Below are 24650 nucleotides of genomic sequence, written 5' to 3'. Positions count from 1 at the left end.
AGGAAATCCATGATGAATAAAATATCAAAATTTTACATAAAGACGGGTGTGTAAGCGTGCTGTGCAGAGCCATCCTGGAGCGTGAGGCACGAGGAAAGCGGTCATCTTGGCCATAGGCTGCACTCGCCAGCATTCTGTACTCCGAACCCCTCAGGCTAAACAGCCAGCTGTGAACACTGGAGGCAGGGCTGCGCCCCCAGCTTGTGAGCCCCTCGGTCACCTGATCCTGGGGAAAGAGATGGGTGGGTCAGCCTCCGCCCTCAGATGGTTCTGAAATGGGCCACGGCAGTCCTTTAAGTAAATTAACCAAGACCATGAGAAGAAGAATAGCAGACATTTCTTGAGTTCTAGGTGCTTTACAAATATTGACTCATTTAATCCTCACATCATCTTATGAGGGAGGTGCTATTGTTACCCCTATCTGCAGGCAAGGACGCTGGGGCACAGAGGTTCAGTACCTTTGCCCAAAATTAACACAGCAAGTAAGAAGCTGAGTGGGGAATCAAACCCAGACGGTCTGGCTCCAAAGTCCGTGCTCATGACCGCTAGCCTCAATGTTGTGACCCAGGTCAAAACGCTCCCCTCATTCCCATTTCTGTCCCATGGTGTGCAGCATCCCGTCATGGTTTCAACAGAGCTCTGTAACGAATCTGCACAGTAACATTACAAGTACCCTGAAAAAACAACCAATCAACCCCCAAATAACGTCAGTAATAGAATGACCAAATTTGAATAATGCGAACCTTTGCTCTTTATTAAATTTCAGGGAAGAAGTTAAGGTCACCAAATTAAGCTGGAAGTTACAGGTCACAGAAATCTGAGTACTGACCGTTTTCCTATGCTGGTTGTCACTGCTCTGGCGGGGCGGGGGTGGGGCACGCGCCGGAGCGGTAGGGGGCGTCACCGGATCGTGTACTTGTCCCACTTCTTCTCGGGGTCGTAGGGCTCCCAGCGGCTGGCGGGGAAGATGTGCTTGTTCTTCTCGTACCAGCTCCGCAGCACCACCTTGCCGGCGTGCGACTCGTCCTTCTCCATGGTGGCGTCGCTCAGCAGCCGCACGTCGTCGTGCACGTCGAAGTTGAAGAGCGGCCCGCTCTTGCCCCGGGCCTTGGTGACGAGGAAGTCGTAGAAGGTGTGGTAGTGGGGCAGGATCAGGTCCTCCTTGATGTACATGAGCTGCTCCACGCCGGCCGCGCGCAGCTCGCGGAAGTCCTTGCGCAGACCCTGCAGGGCCTTCTTCAGGAACTGCTGCACCGTGCCGCCCTTGTGGATCCACGCCGTGCGCCGGTGCCCCGAGCCGTCCCAGTAGCTGAAGGTCACCTCCATCTCCTCGCGCTTCACCCTCTCGCGCTTGGCCTCCCACTCGCGCCGCAGCTCCTCCCGCAGCCGGTTCTCTTCCTCCTCGCGCTCGCGGTCGGGCAGGAAGCTCGTGTCCACGTCGGGGTTCTTTCCCAGGTGCTTCTTCCTCCTGCTCATCTCCGCCGACTTGGGCCGCTCCCCAGCCGCCGCGCCCTCGGCGCCCTCGTCGCCCTCGTCCAGCGAGAAGGACAGGCTGGAGATCTTGCGCTTGCGCTCCTGCCTGCGCTCCTGCTCGCGCAGCGCCTCCAGCCGCAGCCGCTGCGCCTCCAGCTGCTCCCTCTTGGCCAGCTGCATCTCCCGCTCCCTCATCAGGGCCTCCTGCTTGGCCTTCATGTCATTCAGGGTCACCAGACCCACCGTGCTCGACTTCAGCTCGGCCTCCACGGCGTCGTAATGGGCAGAGAATTTCTTGTCCACCTTCGACTTCATGATGGTCTCCTCGGCGATCCGCTGCTTCAGCACCGCCATCTGCTCCTTCTGCTTTTCGCGCTTCTTGATCAGGTGCATGGCCCGGCCGGCCTCGCGCATGGTGCCCTTGTACTGAGCCATTCCCGCTGCTCCGCGCGCTCAGAGCGACGCCTGCTTCCAGTGCCTTTCTGATGCCTGGGAGTTGCGGGGCTAACTCATGGATTCTGCATCAGTGAAAAAAAAACACCTGAGTTAGAGAGGGACCAAAATAACAGTTTGATTAGTGTCCTAGCTCGGTGCATTCTAATAGAACTTTCCACCATGATGGAAATGTCCTGCAGCTGGGCTGACCCATAGGTAGCCATTTGAGACTATTGAGAGCTTGAAAGGTGGCTAGTGCCATCGAGGCGCTGATTTTTTATTTTATGTCAATTAATGTAAACTTAAATAGCCACATGTGACTAGTGGCTCTCATTCTGGACGGTGTAAGGCTGGGTTTTGGGAGCTGCACATGGAGACAGCTGGGCTACAGAGCAGTTACCTGTTGAGGTCCCCTCACCTGTCCAAGTACCCCTGGACAAACACAGACGTGCCAGAGTCAGAGCACCCAGACAGCAGGCCTGCAGTGGACCTGGGCCTGGATCCGGGTGTGTTGACCCCGGGAAAACAGAGTCTGAGAGGAAAATGCACCCCACCGTCCCCTGCCGAGGCTTGGCCTGGAGGAGAGAGCATGCATCTCCTCAGCCAGATGCAGGGCTCCACCCAAGGACATGGCAAATGGGGACAGAAGAGGCAGAGAGAAGTGTCTGCCAGTACTTCCCTAGAGGGTGGCAATGCTAACGTGTAAGTTCCTGTTATATGTTACCTGCAAGGCAGGGCCGTGTCCGTTGCTGTCCCCACCTCTCCCGTAAGAATCATGCCTGCAGTGAGTATTTGTTGAGTCCGCCTTATGCCCAGTGCTAAAGTGAGCAGAAGCAGCGTGGTCCAGCCCTGCTCACTGCGGGAAATGGGGCGTCTAGGGAACTGGAGAAGGCACAGGTCATCTAGGTACAAAACTGCCTTCCTGGTGTTCCAGCCAAAGCAGAGTAAGGCCTCCCCCGATCTAACGTGACTCAACTTGAGCAGATGGTCCTCCCTTGGGACCCGTCCCATCCTGCCTCATGCAGCGCAGCTCCCCCTCCTGCTGGACCCTCACCCCAGCGAGCATCCAACCATCCCCTGCCTCCCAGACTGTTCTACAGTGCCCTCTGGAATGCAGCACCTCATCAGCAAGCTGTCCTAAATCCTCAGCCACCTCTTCCTCCCTCCACTGGGACCTGGCTGCTCCCTGAGGAGACCACTTCTCCCCTCACCTCCCTAAAGCAGAGTTTGTCGTCCTCCCACATTCCACAGCATCTCAAGGTCCAAAGTGGGATGAGTGTCTTTGCAGTTTCAAAACCATTTCTTCTATTTTCTTGAAAACTCCCAGCTCCCTTGAAGCACATTGGATCCAGCGATACCAACCCCACTGTTGCTGTCATCTCTAGAATTCCCTGTTCTCCTCCTGAATTCTTGTGGATTAGCACTTGGCTCACCTGCCTTCCTCCTCCATCCGTCACAGTCCTGGATTCTGTCATCAGCATGACCCGGCCAACGCCTTGATCTCCTCACTTCTGATAATCTCTTCCTTTGCCACATCCTAGTTCTTATCACCTTCCGTAAGTGGGCAGCTCCAAAAGCTTAACTCCATCACCTCCTTTCCTTTCCACTTACTGTAGTACCCAACTCCAGCTGTCCTCTGATAACTGAGACCCCACCACCTCTCCAAAGTCATCACACCCTCATGTGCTTAATCCCTCCTTACTCCCCAGAGATTGCACATATTCCTGACTCTCTCATACTCCTTTCCTTCCTGTTGTTCTCACTCGGAAAAACTCTAATCCTGGTTAAACCTAGCCCTTGTCTTCTCAACTCCTAAACTCAGGCAGTGAATATTGCTGGAGACAATGGCACAACCATTGCTGGCTAGTCTGACTTTAAATTCATGACCTCAAACTTCCAGAGGGGACTTAAGACTGCTTAGAAATTCTGTCATACTGCCCCAGTGAGTCTGCTGTCCTGCTCTCCAAGCCAATGACTTCATGCTTCCTTCCTCCTGGACATCCTCACACCTCCCGCTCTCCCCCGCCTCTTCCACTCCCCACAGTGGGCTGGGAAACATTGACCAGCAGCCCACTGGATATAGTTCTTTCTTCTAATTCAAACACAGATAATCTTGGGTAATAGAATCCTGCCCCCTCCCAAATTTCATAACTAGTTAGATCTTTTCTGTATAGCAGTTTCGCACAAATGTGTGTTCTGTGAAAAAGGGGATCTAAACTCAGATAACCACGAGAAACTCTGAGTTAGAGAAAGTGTAACAGCTTCTTTACTGTGAGTCTTTGATATGCTTGTTTCCGCTCTGACTCTCCAAGAGCGGGTAGAGGATTTCGTGTTTCCCAAAAGTTTTGGATTATTAAATGTTTCTCCCTCTACAGAGTATCTGTTAACATTTCTTGAAACTAGTGGTTCATGGGACCAGTTTGGAAAAACTGGCTGTGAAATACATGCCAGCCTTTCAGCCTAGCCCCTTCTAAAAGCAAAGATGCCTGTGAGCACAACCTCAACAAGAAATCCTTTATTATATGAGGATAAAACATGACACCTACACACCAAGAAGAAAATATCACGGTGGTGTCACCACTCACCAAGTTGGCCAAACAAGAAATCTAGGTGTTTTCCTGGACTATTGTCATAATCAATTACCAAAAAAAAAAAAAAAGCCCAAAACACCTCTGATAGATTTTCTTATTCTCTGCTTTCTCATCACTTGCCTTAATCCAGGAATCGTGCTTTTCTTTTCCACATACAGCCTCCTCACAGGTGCCCTCTCATCAGTCCGTTCTCATTCTTGCCTATCTTCTATACACTAGCCAGTGATCCTCATAAGAAGTAAACCTGATAATGTCATTCTCCGACGTGAAAATCTTCTCCAACTCTCCCTTTTAAGATCAAATTGGAATCCTTCATTTTTCCTGCCAGCTTTCTAATAACCGAATCCATTCACCCATTTCCCAACACTCCACGCCACCCAGGAGCCACACTGAACTTTTCACTGTTCCTGAATAGAAGATGCTCATTCATAACTCTTACCTTTGGACACACTCTTCCTGGAAGTCCTGCTTGACACTGCCAGCCCTCAAGATCAGCTCGGCTGTCGTCTAAAGAAAACCTCTAGCACCCTCCATGCCACCCCACCCACAGATGCACAAAGTTACCCATCCCCTCTTCTCTCCAGGCACCCCTCTGATTACCTTTATTAGATATAACATAAATCAGATTGCTTGGCCACCTCCTTTTTCAACTAGATAATCCAACCAGCCACACTGTAATCCAATCAACTGTGGAATGGCCACATCTACTCTAATTAGTCTTCAATCTAATCAGAACCTGAATGTCAACATAGTCTCCAAACCTCATCATCCCTCTTCCTGTTATCTAGCATCCATCCTCTTAACTCAATCACAGCCTCCAAATAGCATAAACAGCCAGCCCCAGAATTTAAAAAGTTAGTCTGAAATTCTTCAAAAATGTTGACAAGAAAAACAAATAACGGAAGGAAGCAGATTTATCCTAAGAATCTGAAATCCTGATTTTAAGAATTTTCCCCACAAGTTCCAAGATGGTAACCATTTGTGGCCTCAATTCTCACTGTAAAGTACCCCACCAAATTCAAGCTTCTTGCCATAAACTCTTTTAAACTTTATCGACAATAGCAGCAGAAGCAGGGAGGGAGCAGCAGTCTGCTCCAGTGAATCTGAAATGCTGGTTAAACAAACACACAATTGGAATTTAGAGACTATGCAGCCTGCTCCAGGCTTAGTCACATGGTGAAACACATGTGCAGACAAAACAGCAGCAATTCTTTAAAAAAGCCCACAGCAGGAAAAGGCTACTGCTGTAACTAGCTTAACAGAAAAAAAGGGGGAAAACGCAGTTTCCATTGCAAACAACAACAAAACAGAAAAGAACACCTTTTGTCATGAATGGTTTTCAACTTGCCTTCCACCAGTGTGAGTTCTGATTTAAAATGATAATCCTACGAGTGGCAGATGTACTTCCCTCTCCAGAGTCAGCCTTCATAAGGACAGCTGATGGAGGAACAACGTCTCTAAAGGGCCCCTTCCCAGTCAGCCCAGATTGGGCCTGGGGTGTGCTTCCTGGTAGCATTGTGGCTCAGGGATCCCTCCAATCATCATCGTATTCTGAACCAGTTCAAGCAGGTCTTGAACTAGCCACAGGATCTCCCATCCAACCAGATGCGCCCCCCCCCCCCAAAAAACCCAACAAACCAGCACATGACCTCTGAAGAATTCTGTCACTGGAACAGAACTCCTTCATAGAATATTTCTAAATGAATATAAAGAGTTTTTATTGTGTGCTTTCTAGCAAGAGGTTAAAAAATGTCTTCCAGGGCCATCCTGGTGGCTTAGTGGTTAAGTTCACGTGCCCCACTTCTGTGGCCTGGGGTTCACAGGTTTGGATCCTAGGTGCAAACCTATGCGCTGCTCATCAAGCCACGCTGTGGCAGCATCCCACGTATAAAATGGAGGAAGGTTGGCACAGATGTTAGCTCAGGGCCAATCTTCCTTGCTAAAAAATAAAAAAATGAAAAATGTCTTCCAACATTTGCTTGGGAGAAATCCAATATTTTAGGATGCTGCTGGTTTAGGGAAAGAACCCTCCTGTGTTCAGAGACAGGGAAGTGCAGAATAAACTAGATGGAAAGAGCTTGGACAAACAAGCCAGGACTTCTGTATGTGTTCACTGGGAGAAAAGAAAAGAAACCTAAGGGAAGATGTCATGGACTTCAAAATAGATTCTGCACCATAAATGTCTCTGAGTTTTGTGAGATTTAAGTTGTTTCCTCGGTTTTTATCAAAGTAATACATATGCGTGGTTTCAAAAGAAGAGTAATGCTAAAAGGATTATTTTAGCAAACAAAAGTTTCCAGCTTTATCACCTTCCCTAGGGGCAGTCGCTTTTAACCCTTTCAGATGTTTCTTCTCATATTTACCTTCTTATTTTTCAATAATTCTTTTATTGCTATTTTGTGACTAACCAATTTTACTTTATCTTTTGACTTCTTATGGTGGTTGAAGATTTGATTTTTCTCTACAATAGATTGAAATGTCTGGCCAACTCATGTGAAGAGAGGGTATTATAGAGGTTGTGAGTATTTAAGTCAGATAAGAAAAATACAAGGAATTAAATTATATACCAATCTTAATTATAAACATAGTGGCAAAAATCCAAAATAAAATATTAGCAAATTGAATCCAGCAGTTTATGAATATATATATGAACTGACAAAGTGGCTTTATTCAAAAGTAGTTCAACACTAGAATCTGTCTCTGTGTAATTCACCACATTAATAACATCTCAGTGCCCGCAGATAAAACTCAAAAAATTAACAACCTAGACCTAGAAAAAGGAACTTTCTTAACTTGATAGAAGGTATTTTTGAGAAACCTATGGCAGATGTCATATGTGAGAGTGTGCTTTCACATCCTTATGAGGAGTTTTAGCCTGTACCTAGACGGCTGGGGCCGGGTGGAGGTGGACGGGGCTCCATGCGCACCTGGTAGGTGAAGGGCAGAGGGGAGAGAAGGCTCTGACCTTCTTTCTCTTCCAAAAAGTGCTACAGCTTTTGTTTCAGATTGCAAAGAATCACTTGAAACACAGCTTTTAGAAGTATCGCCAGGGAAGTGAAGGGACATGACAGAAATCAGGGGCGAGGGAGAAGTGGCAGGAGCGCGTGCCTAGAGAAAAAAGTCAGAGGAAAATGAAAAGTCAGATGTCTCCTAGAAAACTGAGTCAGGATTGTCCCTCCTCCTGCTGTGCACTTACAGGAAAGTAGAAGAGAAGTGTTATGTTATGGAGAAAACACATAGAAAGTGTTATGCCACCACACTGCACAGTTTTCCCAAGGACAGTTTATTTTTTCACTACAGCGAGTGTGGCTTTTTATACAGCGTCTCAGAAGACGGCAGCAAGTCAGGGCTGGGCCTGGCTCATCACCACCTGTGGAGGCCTTAGTCAGTGCCTCCTCATTTTTGATATTATCATCGACGGAGACTATTGGTTTCTAAACACCACCCTGCTCTTCCTTCTTTACTGAAAGTGGATGGTTCAGATCCTGGCAAAGGGACAACTGTGGAACTGATTAATTACCTCAAAACCTTTCTTTTCTCCCAACTGGGAGTGATGGTGGGTGAAGAACTCAGTAGCCAGAGCAGCACTTGCCGCTTTGCTGGGCCCTTGGCTGGGGCTCACTGTCAGCCTCAACTGACACACTTCACAGCCAGCACAGACCCCAGTAGCACCACAGGGTCCAGCATGCTGGGGCACGACTGGGTTTACGGCAGGAAAACCTGTCCTTGGGGTTGCTTCTAAGACGGTCCCTGTGGGACTCCTGGGTAATGAGACCAGTAGAAGGGAGATTACCTGAGATACCAATTTCTTGGTGCTGGAAGTGGATGAGGAATGATTGCTCAATAAATTCAGGAAATTAAATTCTGAGATAAGAAAATGTCTGCACTTAGAGATGACTTTGGGTGAGAGCAAGGGACCAAGTGTAAGTGAACATAAGTGAGGCCATCTTGTTACCCTGAATGGCCCCAGCCCTCCTCTGTGTGACTACTCGCTGCTCCACACGTACTCTAAAAAATTCACGTGCTCTCCTGATTTATGGCCTCCGCTTACACATGTACTCCCCAATAGCTCCATAAATTAAAATTTTGTTCTATGAGCTTCTCTCCAGGAACAGGCTCACCACAGGAGGGAAACACAGCTACAAGGCATTCATCATCACTGACAGAACAGAACAATAGAAGACCCTGGAGTCCGTCATGCCTGAAGGCCGACTTTTCTAAACCCCAGCTTCTGCCCATTTTCCCTGTATGACTATGCATTCCCTGTCTAACTACCTTGAGATTCGGTAATTCTCGAAGATGGTTTTCTGAGACACTAGTCTGGCTAATCTAATTAAAGCCCCCTTTCTCGGTCCCTAAGTCATTGTGATTGATTGGCTCAGATCGCACTAGCAGAGCAAGCCCGCTGCTCGGTTACACAAGCATTGTTGGGGACCCTTGAAGGTAAAGCAAACGGGTAGGTGCTAGCCTACTCCCATGTAAACCCAGAAATCTCATCTACGGTGCCAATATGCTCTTTGGATTATTTATGGTGTCCCGGACAACATCATTACAACCAACAGATAGACGTACTGCTTGGCTCCACGTGAACATATTCCTTTAACCTTCAGTCATTTTCTGGCGAACTCCTCCGTATCAGTCAGAGCTCCTGGATGTCCTCTGTGACCTCCTGCCAGGGAGCCACTGCCCGGAGCAACCTGGAGCTTTTGATAAAACCCTCTCACACTCCAAGCCTGCTACCACTCAGTGGGGCTATGTCTCATGGAAAGCCAGACGGGTTAATAATTTTCCTACAGCCATCACGATGCTCTAGGGACCTGCCAGCCCCAGGGGAGTTTTGATATCACTGTGGTCACCGTTATGCATCTTACATGGTGCATCACGATTAGGGTTTATTCTTTAAACAGCTTGTAAACATGGAAGATACCACCACGTTGACAGGATGGTTGTGCAATAAATAAACAGAACAATTAATGCGAAGCCTCCAACAGATCAGACCCCATCCCCTCCGTGTTTGACCCCTCTGCCAATTTGTACTTTCTGTCAAGAGCACCACAGTTTGTGGTAATAAACCAAATCACAAAAGAAACAAACTCAGGGTGTATATTCTTCCACCCAGCACTTTAATTTGAGCCCAAAGGAGTAAAGACATGAGCCAGTTGCTTAAAATTTGTCTTCAGTTACAATTTGACATAGACTTTTCCCAAAGCTTTTTAAAATTGATTTTTAAATTCACATACGTAGAATTTTCTCTTTTTCGTGTAGTGATGTGAATTTTGACAAATGCCTAGATGCCTACAATTTTTGACAGATTCTAAATAGTGTTCTTCTTTTCCAGAGGCACTGGTCAGGGCACATGGGGTTGGAAAGCCCTGTTACTAATCCCAGAAGTCCCAACTGGCCCCTGAGCTGATTTCCTGACAATAAAACATGGCACACCCAGGCTGCCGAGGCCCACAGGACATGGTCCAGCCTTTGGGTGGCGCTCGGCTCTGCCCTCTGGGGCTGAGGGCAGGGGCATACAGGAGCTGGTCAGATCCTGGACTCTGTGGCCTTCAAATATTGCGACCCCAGGGCCCTGGCCATAATGCCACATTTTGTTGTTATGTCATCACTTATTTAGAAGAAACTCGTGGCCCAAGACTTTCTTCCGCTAGCACTGTGCCCGCGTTTGGTTGACAATTTAACTTTCTGGGGGGGTGGGGGGGATGCAGGATGCTTTCTTGATGACTGTTATTGCTCAACTGTGGGAATACATGTGAGATATCGCTGAGGTCCTGCCATAAAATTCTCTTCACAAAGTCCTTTAAAAATTTTTTTTATTTAAACACAGTAAAAGTAACTCCTTTTTTTGCTATGCAATTCTCTGAGTTTTAGCTCACTTATACAATCATATAATCACCATTACAATCAGGAACAGAATAGCTGTCACCCCAGAACACGTACTGTGCCATCCCTTTGTAGTTATACTCCCCCCATTTCTACCCCTGGCAACCACTGAGCTTTTCCTTGTCCACATCATTTTTGCCTTTTCCAGAGTGTCACATAAATGAACTCATACAGCACGTAAGCTTCCAGTCAGAGGTCTTTCACTCATCATAATGCTTTTGCGATTCTCCCGTGTTATTGCGTGTATCAATGGTTCATCCTTTTTGTTGCTGAGCAGTATTCCATTGTATGGTTGCACCACGGTTTCTCCATTAAGCCATTATGAAAGAGCTGCTGTAAATACTCATGGAAAGGTTTCTATGTGGACAAAAGTTTTCATTTAGATTGCTAGGTTATATGGTAAGTCTTTAATTTTATAAAACCTGCCAAACTCTTTTCTACAGAGGCCGTATCGCCTCGATTCCCAGCAGCATGTGAGAGTTCCAGTTGCCCCACATTCTCATCAGCACTTGGTACTGTGTTTCTATTTTTTAATTTTAGCCATTCTAATTAGTAGGTGTGTAATGGCATCTCATTGGGTTTTAATTTGCATTTCACTAAGTGGTGAATGATGTTAAGCATCTTTTCGAGTGCTTATTTATCATCATATGTCTTCTTTAGGAAAGTGTCCTTGCAAATATTTTGCCTTTTTTTGTCCCCTTGCTGTACATTACATCCCAATGACCTATTTATTTTATAACTGAGAATTTGTACTTTTTAGACCCCTTCACCCATTTTGTCCACCCCCCACTCCCCACCTTTGGTAACCACCAGTCTGTTCTCTGCATAGATGGGCTTAGTGGTTTTTTGTTTGTTTGCTTGTTTGTTTGTTTTAGATTCCACATATAAGTGAGATCTTATGGTATTTATGTTTCTTTGTCTGATTTATTTCACTTACCATAATGCCCTCAAGGTGCATCTCTGTTGTTGCAAATGACAAGATTTCCTTCTTTTTATGGCTGAATATATATATACATTTTCTTTACCCATTCATCCATCGGTGGACACTTAGGTTGTTTCCATGTCTTGGCTATTGTAAACAGTGCTGCAATGAACATGGGGATGCACCTATCTTTCCAAATTAGTGTTTTCATTTTCTTTGGACAAATACCCAGAAGTGGAATTGCTGAATCATGTGGTAGTTCTATTTTTAATTTTTTGAGGAACTTCCATACTGTTTTCCATAGTGGCTGCACCAAGTTACATTCCCACCAACAGTGCAGAAGGGTTCCCTTTTCTCCACATCCTTACCCTTTATCCTGTTTTCTCTTATCTTTTTGATAATAGCCATTCTGACAGGTGTGAGCTGATGTCTCATTGTGGTTTTGCTTTGCATTTCCCTGATGATTAGTGATGTTGAGCATCTTTTCATGTGCCTATTTGGCCATCTGTATGTCTTCTTTGGAAAAATGTCTATTCAGGTCCTCTGCCCATTTTTTTTTTTTTTTAAAGATTTTATTTTTTCCTTTTTCTCCCCAAAGCCCCCCGGTACATAGTTGTGTATTCTTCGTTGTGGGTTCTTCTAGTTGTGGCATGTGGGACGCTGCCTCAGCGTGGTCTGATGAGCAGTGCCATGTCCGCGCCCAGCATTCGAACTGACGAAACACTGGGCCGCCTGCAGCGGAGCGCGCGAACTTAACCACTCGGCCACGGGGTCAGCCCCCTCTGCCCATTTTTTAATCAGGTTATTTTTTTACTGTTGAGTTTAATTCTTTTTATATTTGGGTTATTAACCCCTTATCAGATATTCGATTTGCAAATATTTTCTCCCATTTTGTATGTTGCCTTTTCATTTTGTTGATGGTTTCCTTTGCTGTGCAGAAGCTTTTTAATTTGATGTAGTCCCATTTGTTTATTTTTGCTTTTATTGCCTTTGGTTTTGATGTCAGTTCCAAATAATCATCACCAAGACCTATGTCAAGGAGCTTACCATCCATGTTTTCTTCTAGGAGTTTTATTTTTTCAGGACTTACATTCAAATCTTTGACCCATTTTGAGTTAACTTTTGTGTATGGTGTAAGATAGTGGTCCAGTTTCATTCTTTTGCATGTGGCTGTCCAGTTTCCCCAACACCGTTTATTGAAGAGACTATCATTTCCCTGTTGTATATTCTTGGCTGCTTTATTGTAGATTAATTGACCATATACATGTGGGTTTATTTCTGGGTTCTCTCTTCTGTTCCATTGACCTATGTGTCTGCCTTTTGCCAGTACTATACTGTTTTGATTACTATAGCTTTATAATATAGCTTGAAATCAGGAAGTGTGATACCTCTAGCTTTGTTCTTCTTTCTCAAGATTGCTTTGGCTATTTGAGATCTTTCATGGTTCCATACAAAATTTAGGATTGTTTGTTCTATTTCTGTGAAAAATCCTGTTGGAATTTTGATAGGGATTGCATTGAATCTGTAGATTGCTTTGGGTAGTATGGACATTTTAATGACATTAATTCTTCCAAACCAAGAACACTGGATATCTTTCCACTTATTTGTGTCTTCATCAATTTCTTTATCAATGTCTTATAGTTTTCAGTCTTTCACCTCCTTGGTTAAATTTGTTTCTAGATATTTTGTTTTTGTTGATGCAGTTGTAAATGGAATTGTTTTTTTAATTTCTCTTTCTGCTAGTTTGCTATTAATATATAGAAACACAACAGATTTTTGTACATTGATTTTGTATCCCGCAACTTTACTGAATTTGTTTATTAGTTCTATCAGTTTTTTGGTGGAGTCTTTACGGTTTTCCATATACAATGTCATGTCCTCTGTGAATAGCGGCAGTTTTCCTTCTTGCTTTCTAATTTGAATATCTTTTATTTCCTTTTCTTGCCCAATTGCTCTGGCTAGGTGCTCATTTTTTAACTGGGTTGTTTTCTTATTAAGTTTTAAGAGTTTTTGTTGGGTTCTGAATACAAGTCCTTTATCAGATATGTGATTTGCAATAGTTTCTACCAGTATAGATTCTTTTTTCATTCTCATGTCTTTTGCAGAGCAAAAGTTTTAAATTTTGATGAAGTCCAATTTATCAGTTCTTCATTTATGGATCATGCCTTTGATGTCTTATTTAGGAGTTCTTTGCCTAACCTAAGGTCAAAAGATTTTCTCCAAGCCTTTCTTCTGAAAATTTTATAGTTTTCCATTTTCCGTTTATATCTGTGATCTATTTTTTGTTAATTTTTTTGTGTAAGATATGAGGTGTAGGTAAAAGTTAATTTTTATGCATATGTATGCCTAATTGTTCCAACACCATTTGTTAAAAGACTATCCTTATTCCATTGAATTTTCTTTGCACCTTTGTCAGAAATCAATTGGCTGTATTGTGTGAGTCTGTTTCTGGACTCTTCTGTTCCATTGAACTATATGTCTGTTCCTTTGTTAATATCACACTGTCTTAGAGTACTGTAGCTTTATAGCAAGTCTTAAAATTGTTTAATATGAATCCTCCAATCTTATTCTTCTTTTTAAAGAACTTTTTGGGTATTCTAGTCCTTTTCCTTCCCATATAAGTTATAGAATCACCTAGCCTATCTGTATAAATAATCCTTCTTGGATTTGTATTGGAATTGCACTAAATTTATGGGCAACTTTGGGGAGATTTGCCATCTCAACTATATTAAACCTTCTAATCCATGAACATTGTATGGCTCTCCATTTATTTAGGTCTCCTTTGATTTCTTTCATCAGCATTTTGTAGCTTTTAGTATACAGATTGCACACAAGTTAGCTTTATGCCCAAATATTTATCTTTTTTTCTTTTGGAGCTATTATTCGTGGCATTTAAAAAAATTGGTTTCTAATTGTTTATTGCCAATACATAGAAATACAAGTGAGTTTTGTCTGTTGACCTTGTATCTTTCCATCTTGCTAAACTCATGTATGCCATAAGCTCTTTGGCAGATTCTTTGGGATTTCTATGTAAACATCATGTTTCCCGAGACAACAACTGTTGTCTGAGAACAAGGACTGTTTAATTTCTTCCTTTTCAATCTGTATACTATTTGTTTCTTTTTCTTGTCTTATTACGTTGACTAGAGCTTTCTGTGTGATGTTGATTATATAGAATTGGTATCATTTCTTCTTTAAACGTGGGGGAGAATTTGTCAGTACAATCATCTGGGCCTGGAGTTTTCTTTTTTGGCAGGTTTTAAGCTACAACCTATTTAATAGATATAGATAGAAGAACTATTCAGGTGTGTCTATTTTTTCTAAGGTAAGTATTGGTAATTTGTGGCCTTCAAGACCTTGGTCCATTTCTTCTAGGTAGTCAAATTTATGTACATAGTTTTGTGTTACTCTCTCATTATCCTTATACTATCCATAGAGTTCATAGTGATTTCCTCTCGTTCATTCCTTATACTGTCTTCTCTCTTTTTTTCTTTCTGTCTAGAAGTTTGCCAAATTTGACCAATTCAAGGTCAAATTTACCTATTTGAGGAATCAACTTTTGATTTTATTTATTTTCTCTGCTGTTTTTCTGCTTTGAATTTCACTGATTTTTGCCCTTTATTTTTTCCTTCCTTCTCTTTGCTTTAGATTATTTTGAGCTTTTTCTAGTTTCTTAGGGCAGCAGCTTAGATTATTGAGTTGAAAACTTTCTTCTCTTCTAATACAAGCCTTTAAACCTATAAATTTCTCTCTAAGCACTATGTTAACTGGATCTCTCAAATTTTGATACTGTGTTTTCATTTTCATTCAATTCAAAATGTCTTCTAATGTCTCTTGAGAATTCTTCTTTGACTCATGGGTTATTTATTTAGAAGTGTGTTTTTTAATTTCCAAGTATTTGGAGATATTCTGGTCATCTTTTTGTTATTGATGTCTAGTTTAATTCTATTGTGATAAGAAAACATACTTTCTATGATTTTTATTCTCTTAAATTTGTAAGGATTATCCTATTACTTAGGAAATGGTCTATATTAGCTCGGCAACATAGAATGTCCCATGTACCCTTAAAAAGAATGTGTGTCCTGCTGTTATTGATTGGGATGCTCTAAAAACGTCAATTAGATCAGTTGATTCAGTTCTATAGCTTGCTGATTTTCAGTATACTTGTTTTATCAATTACTGAGAGAGAAGTATGGAAGACTTGGATTGCAATTGTGGAGTTTTCCATTTTTCCTTTATGTTCTATCCATTTTTGCTTCATGTATTTTGAAGCTCTATTGTTAGGGACATACACATTTGGGATTGTTATGTCTTATGGGTGGATTAACCCATTGTTGTAACTTCCATCTTTATCTCTAGTCATTTTCCTTGCTTTAAGGTCTACTTTGTCTGATATTAATATAGCGATTAGTGTTTGCATGGCATATCTTGTTCCATCTTTTTACTTTTAACCTACTTGTATCGATACATTTAAAGTAGGTTTCTTGTAGACAGGATCTAGTTGGGTCTTGTTTAAAAAAAATTACTGTGACAATCCCTGTCTTTTTATTGATGTGTTCAGACCATTTACATTTGTTATTGATATGTTAGGATTTAGGGCTAAGATTTTATTATTCATTTTCTGTTTTTTCTCTATTTTCGCTCCTTTTCACTGCCTTCCTTTGAATTATTTGGTTATTCTTTAGTATTCAATTTTAATTTATCTATTGAGGTTTTTACTATATCTTTTTGTGGATTTTTAGTGGTTGCTCTGGGGATTACAACATATATTCTTAGTTTTTCAGTTTACCTGAAATAATATTTTACTACTTTGAGAGTAATGTAAAAACCTTAACACCATGTAAGTCACTTTGCCCTTACCTACATATTGTGTTTATTTTATGTGTTACATCTACATGCATTGAAAACCTCATCAGGCAATGTTATAATTTTTCCTTTCAACCACCGTACAGAGTTTAAAGGAGTCAATTGATTATAATTACCCAGATATTTGCCATTTCCATTTCTCTTCCTTCATTCCTAAGTTACTTGTTTCTCTCTAGTATCATTTCCCTTCCATCTAAAGAATTTCCTTCATCATTCTTGGTTTTAAGTGACCAATTTATCACCTAGGTTTTTAAAAAATTAGTCTATACCTTCTCTTTATAATGGGAATCTATGGTGGAGACAGGATTGTGCCCTTCACTGTGTTGAAGGTGATTTCAGGGACTGCAGAAAACAAATGAGAGGGCACCCACAGTGCTTCCCTCTGCCATTGGCTGCAGTGCACAGAATCTTTCAGGAGACGCAGGCTCCTTGGCACGTGCTGAGACACGTGCAACACAACTGGCTGCCAATGGTGTCAATGGCCAGGATGCCCACAGCAGCCTGCTCTGGGGCTTCCCCATGCATCTCTTCAACACATGCAGAGGTGACCATCCTGACACAAGGAAAGCCCATTCTCAGACACACTGTTTCTAAGATGTGGTGGTTTGCAAGTCTGCTAACGTATAGCTATGCTTCCTTTGTAGCCAAAATTAAGTAGTAAGGATCTTTGCTGAGCCAGTGGAATGATCCATAACTGTCTCAGGGGTTAGGACTGGGTCTCTGTGTCTAAATGATGATGCAGCTTGTCCTACGTGGAGGACTTACCATGAGCCTATAAAGGATGCTAAGATTCCAGTGGTAGATGAAATGCAAGAGGCGAAACCCTCTTCACTTTCTGACTCATTGAGATTCCCGTCAGACCACTGTCCACAAGGGCTGCCTCCAAGAGTTGATCTCAAGTGAATGTTGCCAGAGGGTCTTCAGTAAACTGTTTGTTTGGCACTGATGCACTAATTCTCTGTACAAGCATTGCCAAGACTAAGGGCCAGGAATCTAATGGGCAGGACCAGATTGACTGGAAAAGGATGTATGGTTTAAAATTTTTGCTAAGTTATATGGCCTCTTGCTACTGCTTCGTGTTTTCATTTTTCCTGTTCCAAGGCCTAGTATATTGTATATGCTCAATAAATGTTTGATGACTGACAGAGTGAATAAATAAATGAATGAGCAAATGTCACACTGATTATATGACATTGAGATACTGCCAATATCAGCAACACTAGGCATTACAGTAAAGGTGTTCAGTGCCACATCTGCATTTTCAATTCTTCACATTGAGTGAAGTTATAAAAGATTACTCTTCACAAACCCCTGAAACTGTGAGGCCCTGCAGCTGGAAATGTGGCAGCCAAAGATGCAGTATGGCAGAGTGGAAATCATGCACCATGAGGAGGACCGGCTCTGCAACTTCTTGTGGCCTCAGGGAAAGCCACACACTTTTCTAAGCTGCGGTTTTCTCATCTGGAAAACTACATACTGAATTGTCTGATGGTTTTGAGTTGTACAGGCCTAGGACTCCATCAAAAGAACGTTCTTATAACTCATCTGAGTTGATCACAAGACGTGCGTCCAGGAAGCCTAGAGCTTGTTTGTTTGTGTAATTCCTCCTTACTGCTTGTTATCTGGAGCTCCAAACTCCAGTTTCTGGGGGTGGAGAGATGTCAACTCAGCCAAAGGCATTAGCTCATAGGCTCATATCAGACTTTGGCTGGTCATAACAGGGCTGACGTGTTATCGAATTAGTCCAAAGGCAAACTCAGAGGGCTGGGAAGGGATCGGATCAAGCACAAGAAATCGCTGGTTTGGCAGCAGAGAGGCTGGGGCAGCCTCTGTCTGGCCTTCGCAGCTAGAACCTGACAAGTGACTACTTCTTGTGCTTTTCAAGGAGCCAAATTCTGAACACTTTAGGTAGCAGCTGACTCCAGGAGAGTGAACACTGGAAACTAAATCCTTTACATTCACCTGGAGCTGATTGTGAAATTTTCCATTCCTGGTTTCCTGGTTGGGGAAGTTCCGTCTTCTTCGCTCACACTTCCCTGGGCAGCTTCCCTGTGTCCTCTGCAGCCCTCCAGCCCCACTCTCTGTACTACTTGGAGGAGGCGGAATGTGTAGATCTCAACTCTGCCCCTTCCCCTTCCTTCTACCCTTCCCAAACACGACGGTCTCTGTCATCTGCCAGACGCTCGTCGGCGTTCAGAAGCTGAGGACGAGAAAGATACATTCCACTGTCAGGGTGGCCACAGATTACCCAACCTGGATTCCTCTCTGATTTGGGCTCATTTAATTATTTATTTTAAAATGAAAATATTTTTATACTACATAAATTCTGTAAAAACTTTACATAAAATGGCCTTTATATAATCCAGCACTTGAGAGATAATCATTATTAATAGTTGACATTTACTTCCAGACTTTAAATGTATATGTAGACATGTATTTTAATATAAGTGGGATCATTCTGTACATTGTTTGATAACCTCAAACAATATATCATACTTTTTTCTATGCTGGCACTTAAAGGCCTACTTTGTAATGACCCCAACGTATTTCAGCATAGGAATACATCATAACATATTTTAACAGTTTTCTATTGCTTAACATTTATTTTCATTTTTTAAAACTCTATAATGATCATTCTTTATTTAAAATTTTTTTTTTGCTGAGGAAGAGTCTCCCTGAGCTAACACCTGTTGCCAATCCTCCTCTTCTTTTGCTTGAGGAAGATTAGCCCTGAGTTAACATCCATGCCAATCTTCCTTCACCTTTTTTATATGTGGGTCAGCACCACAGCGTGGCAGATGAGTGGTGTACATCCACGCCCAGGATCCAAACCCACCAACCCGAGGCGCCAAAGATGAGTGCACCAAACTCAACCACTATGCCATGGGGCTAGCCCTGATATAATGATCATTCTTACACCTACATCTCTGTGAGTGAATTCTTGTAGTGCCTGGTGTTTAATATATATTAGTTATTACAATTATTAGCAATCCTTTTTAACCTGATAGCCCTTGACTTTCTTTGAATTTAAATTCAGCATCTTATGTTCTTTAAATTTCATGATCAAATCTTTTACTATTTTTCTACTGAGGAGATTTCTTTTCTTAGGGATTTATAGGAACTCTTTATATATTGAGACTACCAACCCTTTATCTGTCATATAAGTTCCAAAGATTACCCCCAGTTTGATCTTTGCATTTTTGACTTTGTTTATGGGATTTTTTTTTTGGCCACATAGCAGTTTTTAGAATTTTGTTTTTATGTAGCCAAATCTGACCGTCTTTTATGACTTGTGAGTTTAATATACATTTTAAAGCTCACTCAGTTTTGTAGATATTTTTAATGTTTGTTTCTTTTTATGTATATATTTTGTCTAGCTGGGATCTATTTCTGAACATACTCTAATACAGTGATTTAAATCTTTTCTGAAAGAAGGTACTAAGTTAAAATGAAAAAAGGATTTTTTCTCAATCTGCTCCATGAACCATAGGTATTCTTGCTAACTAGTGGTAATAAAAATAATAAAAACTAATTTTTTTATGGGAACTTGCAAGTTACAAAGCTTGTTTACACACTGTGTCAATCGGGAGTGTCTGTTCCAGGTAAGAGAGAGCCTGACTCAAACTGGCTTAAACACAAGATTTAAGGACTCACTTCTCTGAGAAGACCGAGGTCATGTGGCTTTCAGTGTGGGTCGATTCGGAAGTCCAGGGACCTCACCATCTCTCTTTTCTGCTTCATCTTTAGACTGACACTCCTCAGGTCACAAGATGTGTCTAACAATTTCTAGGAGTTACAGGCTGTCTTCAAAGCTGAGAGATTATTCCTTTGATTGCTCTCTCAGAAGAGTTAGGAAGTTTTTTTTCCCAGATAACAAATTTCTCCTTGCTTTTTCCAATTATAGTGTCAGGGAAAATGATAAGTGGCCACTTTGGATTTAGTCAATCAGAGCCTATCCTAGACCAGGGGACAGGGTGGTGGGGGCACCAGGGAAAGGTGAATAGTCAACCGAACAGAAATTGGAATGGCACAACTAAGAGGAAGGGAGAACGGCAGCTGAGCACTCGGGTTGGCAGATGCTCACCATCCGTTGTCCTGCTTGATACTTACAAGAACCCTGTGACGGCGGGTGGTTACTCATCTTCCTATCTTTACATGGGGACACTAAACACTAGAAGAGTTGTGTGGTTTGCCTTCATCACTTGCCTGGTAGGTGGCAAAACTCAAATCTAGATGTTAAATTCTCTGAATTCTCTGTTCTTTTCAATACTCTGAATTAACTCCCTACAGGTTACAACCATCGCTTCCTATATGGGACTGCAGCAGTGCTACAAACTCATTTTTAAAAATTAAAACGTCAAAAGGAGACATGAGCTCTTGGTTATATTGATGGTCCTAATGGGGACAGAACAGTATATGAGGTTCCACCATGGCGGCTTCAAAAGAACTAGAAGTGAAGATGCTGTTCTAGCTTAGCCTGGGTTTCCCCAAAGAAGAGCATGGTACGTAGGCTTATGTCTGGGTGGTTTACTTGAGAACGTGGTCACAGGGAGCAGGAGGGAGTGTTCAGATGAGGTGGGAGGATGAGGAGGAAAGCCGGTACAATCAAGGCAGCCATCTCTACAGGTGACTGTTTGACCCCACAGGAGCTTTCGGAAGTCTATGAAATGTGTCGTCGTGGGGTGGAGAGAAAAGGGGAAGCATTTACCCTACAGCTCACATCCCCACTGGTCAATAGTTCCTCCATAGGATGTTAACAGCCCTGCATTTCTTAGTTGTGCATAAGTGAGTGTCTAGTGGGTTGGCTGGACATCCCAGCCAGCCACTGCATCAGAGAAGCCAGGGAACTGAGAGGAGGCACTCTGAAGGTGCTCCAGCATGAAGCTGGTGGGATAGAACTGCAGCCGTGGCTGGAAGGAGATGGGACCAGAGGATTTTAAGCAGGGCACCAGAGGTCTTCAGTACATGATCCATAAGCTAATAATACAAAGCTTGAGATAAGGAAGTGGTACACAAACAAACTTAAATTCCTATTTCCCTAGTTAACATCTGATAAGTTCAAGCCCGGATTATTATGACTACCTCCTGAAAAGGTCTTCCTAGATTTTCTCCATTAAAGTAAAGTGTTCATTACTCCCCACGGCTTGCAGGATTATGTACAAATTCCTTTGCTTCAATCTTCACAATTGGTTTTACTATAATTAAACAGCTGTGCTCCCCATAACTGTCCCAGCTGGACTCAAGCCAGCCTAATTTTCTTACCATTTGATGTACAGCCCGAGATTATTCCTTCTCCGTGCCCCTGCTAATATTGTTCCCTCTTAACTGACCAGGATGATATGCGAAACATTTACCAACTGCTCTGGCAGGCACCGACCAATCAGCATGGAGCCTGAGCCGGTTAGAACTGAGGTCAGATGTAACCGACAACATGAGCTGACCGTCAGCCTGCATCCTCCTGCCTACTGAAACCCCGTCTCTCTGAAGGTCTCCTGGAGTGCTCTTGCTCGTGTTGGTCTTTCCTTCCTCGGGATTAATTACTACTTTGTGTCCTGAATATTCTTAAAGATGTTCACCTGATGGTGTAAGAGTCTAAAACACCTTCACTTTTTTGGCAGCACATTCTCGATTGCCTCTTCATATGGTAACAGTTTCGTGACATTTTCTATACAGAGAATAGAAAGATATAATTCAGTCTTTCCTATAACATGGTTGATCAAAAATAATTACTGATATTTTAGAAAAGTTTCTTACAGCTTCAAAAATTCGTGACTGATAATGACATAAGTTTTTAGAATTTTTGTCATATATGAGGAAAGTCCCTACTAAGTTTCTTTCATGTGTGAGGTATAAAATTTCAGGAGATTTCAAGTCTCCTTGGAATGCTCTTTGAATTGCTTTAAATGTATTCCTGGAAGCCATTCCAACACCAGGATGACCAACAATATTTTAACTGATACAGTGCTTTCAAAACATGGCCCCCAAATTCTTTGCCATTCCTCCCATTGAGAGATGAAGTTCATGTCTCTGCCCCTGAATCTGGGCTGACTTGTGACTTGGTTGTAACCAACAGAAAGCTAGATCAGAAAAAGAGATGCACCTACTGCTTTGTAATCTGGAATTCTCACCCTTGGGGCCATGACCCATCGTGTAAGAAGTCTAGTTGCTCCATAGCCACCATCCTTGGGAAGAAAGCTATGGTCCACAGCCCCGCGGAGATCCCAGCTGACAGCCAGCACCAACCACCAGGTGTGATTCTGGCCCCTGGCTGTATAGTCACCCCTACCATGAGGTCTTCCCAACTCGGGCCCCAGACATTGTGGAGCAGAGACAAGCTGTGCACTGTCTGAACTTCTGTCCCACAGAATCCATGAGCATAAAAGATGGTTGTTTTCTGCCACTGAATTTTGGAGCAATAGTTACGCAGCAGTAGTGACCAAAATAAGTATAGACAAAACAAACAGCGACCCAGGTACACTCATAACATTGTGAAGTCCTGGGTTGGAATACAAACAGAGGTCTATATACCATAGGTCTAAATATTTAAAGATTTTTTGTAAGTTAAATTTTATAAATAAACTAATATTTATAATGTTGTAAGTAAAGCTAATAAACGATTAAATAAATACATTCTCTCCTCCTTCCTTGAAGAATACGCCTTCATAATGACCAGGAAGGCCAGGTTTGGATTTAGAATTCCCATCAAAGGCCAGCCCCTCCCCGTCTTTACCTACCTCCAGCTCCATCCAGCACCTTTTGGGGCCTCATACATATGCATGCCCACATTCCATTCATACTCCCCGGGAACAGCCACCTCGTACCATTCTTGGGCCTAGGGGTGCAGACCCAGCAGTGGGGTTTGTCATCCACAGGAGAGTAGATTTGACTGAGAGTTCCAAGCAGGCCCCAGGCGCTGGGCAGGAAATCGCGGGATCCCTGGGATGGTGTGGAATCTGGGGCTTGGGCCCTGGGGTGGTCCAACAAATGGTCCTGCAGACTTCCCACCTATGCCAGCCAATGGTCAGAGTTGGGGCAGTCTTGCTGTGGCCCAAGAACATTACTTGTGCTAACCACAAAAATAAATCTTTCTCAACTCAAACAAAATGAATCTTCAACTCAACTTCCCCTTTGCAGTCTGCCAAGAATATCCGTGGCCAGTCCAGTGCCACCTGAGACAAGGGGAAGTGCGACAGAGAGGAAGTCAGAATGGAAGGAGACAGCAGTCTTAGTCAATTGTGGCTGAAGCTTCTTACTTTGGAAAACACCACAGCACAATATGGCCCCAGAGAAGGGGCCCAGTCAAGTAAGGGGCCAGGAAGCTACTGCTTCATTATCTTCTTGGAAGTCCACCTCTGTTTCCATTTCTGGGTTCGTTCATCCGCTCTTGATAGACCCTCTGGGGAAGACAAGATCGTCATCAGATATGGTCTTTGTGATCCAGGAAAGAATTTCAGCTGGAGCAGAGGTCAAAGTTAGTGACCCACGGGCTGTATTTGACCTGCAAATGTATTTTATTTGGGTTGTGCGATGTTTTAAAAATTTTTTCTGAATGAGTGACTAGCATTTAAAAACAGAGATTTCATATTAATATCTAGATTTCTTGCTTTTCCTGGAAATTAGAATGATCTGAAAAACTGGGCCCACCTTCCACAGAGTGACAAGCAATAAGACATCCTTTCAGATACCTGCAGAACAAGACGGTAAATGCTGACTAATGGGGCCTACCCAGAATAATGAAGAATGACTAGAAAAATGAAAGGCTATGGTGCAGTTTTGTTAGACAAATGCCAGGAGGATAGAGAGCAAAGCAATCATCTTAACTGCTAGAATCTTCTTTAAAGAGTAAATCGAGTGGAGCCTTCTTCTTCTATTATTTATTTTATATTATAATACTGACCGTCTGCTACTGATCAGAGACTCTAATTTGACGGGATCCTTAGAGAGAAGGAAGCTTGTAAAACTTCTCAAAGTGCATAAATGAGAAAGACAAGGCAAAGGGCAGCCCCATCAGGGAGTTACTTCAGATTTTCCACAAAACAAATGTGTATTATGATTTTTTAAAAACTCTAACCATAGGAATTTGAAAAGTCACCTGCCCATCTGATGTAGTCCTTTAAAAAATAATCACAACAGTATGCCAGTTCCTCATAGAATGACCATATGATCCAGCGATTCCACTTCTGGGCATAGACCCAAAAGAACTGAAAACAGAGTCTTGGAGAGAGATTGTACACCATGTTTACAGCAGCATCATTCACAACAGCCAAAACGTAGAGGCAACCCAAGGGTCCATCGACAGAGAAAAGGATAAACAAAATGTGGTATACACATACCTACATTATTCAGCCTTAAAAAGGAAGGAAACTCTGACACATGCCAAAATATGGATGAACTTTGAGGACATTAGGCTCAGTGAAACAAGTCAGCCACAAAACAACAAATACTGGATGATTCCACTCGTGGGAGGTCCCTGG

At 42.9% G+C, this 24650-nt stretch overlaps 1 protein-coding gene across 2 annotated transcripts; it reads right to left on the bottom strand.

The window, feature by feature from the left end:
- Positions 1 to 727: 727 nt before the first annotated feature.
- On the bottom strand, positions 728 to 23313 carry FAM50B (family with sequence similarity 50 member B). 2 transcript variants are annotated; one of them, XM_023624377.2, is made up of 2 exons: positions 22911 to 23313; positions 728 to 1991 (listed from the first exon to the last, which is right to left on the bottom strand). In XM_023624377.2, exon 2 carries the CDS (start codon positions 1906 to 1908, stop codon positions 901 to 903), a length of 1008 nt encoding a protein of 335 aa, XP_023480145.1. In that variant the 5' UTR covers positions 1909 to 1991; positions 22911 to 23313; the 3' UTR covers positions 728 to 900. The 2 variants fall into 2 exon arrangements, with proteins under 2 accessions (XP_023480145.1, XP_023480144.1); XM_023624376.2 differs by lacking the exon at positions 22911 to 23313 and adding an exon at positions 21439 to 21585.
- Between the last annotated feature and the right edge of the window lie 1337 nt (positions 23314 to 24650).

Source organism: Equus caballus, chromosome 20 (genome assembly GCF_041296265.1).
Source record: "Equus caballus isolate H_3958 breed thoroughbred chromosome 20, TB-T2T, whole genome shotgun sequence".
Lineage (NCBI taxonomy): Eukaryota > Metazoa > Chordata > Mammalia > Perissodactyla > Equidae > Equus > Equus caballus.
Note: the sequence above shows the minus strand (reverse complement) of the source record. Positions and strands in the feature narration are given on the sequence as shown.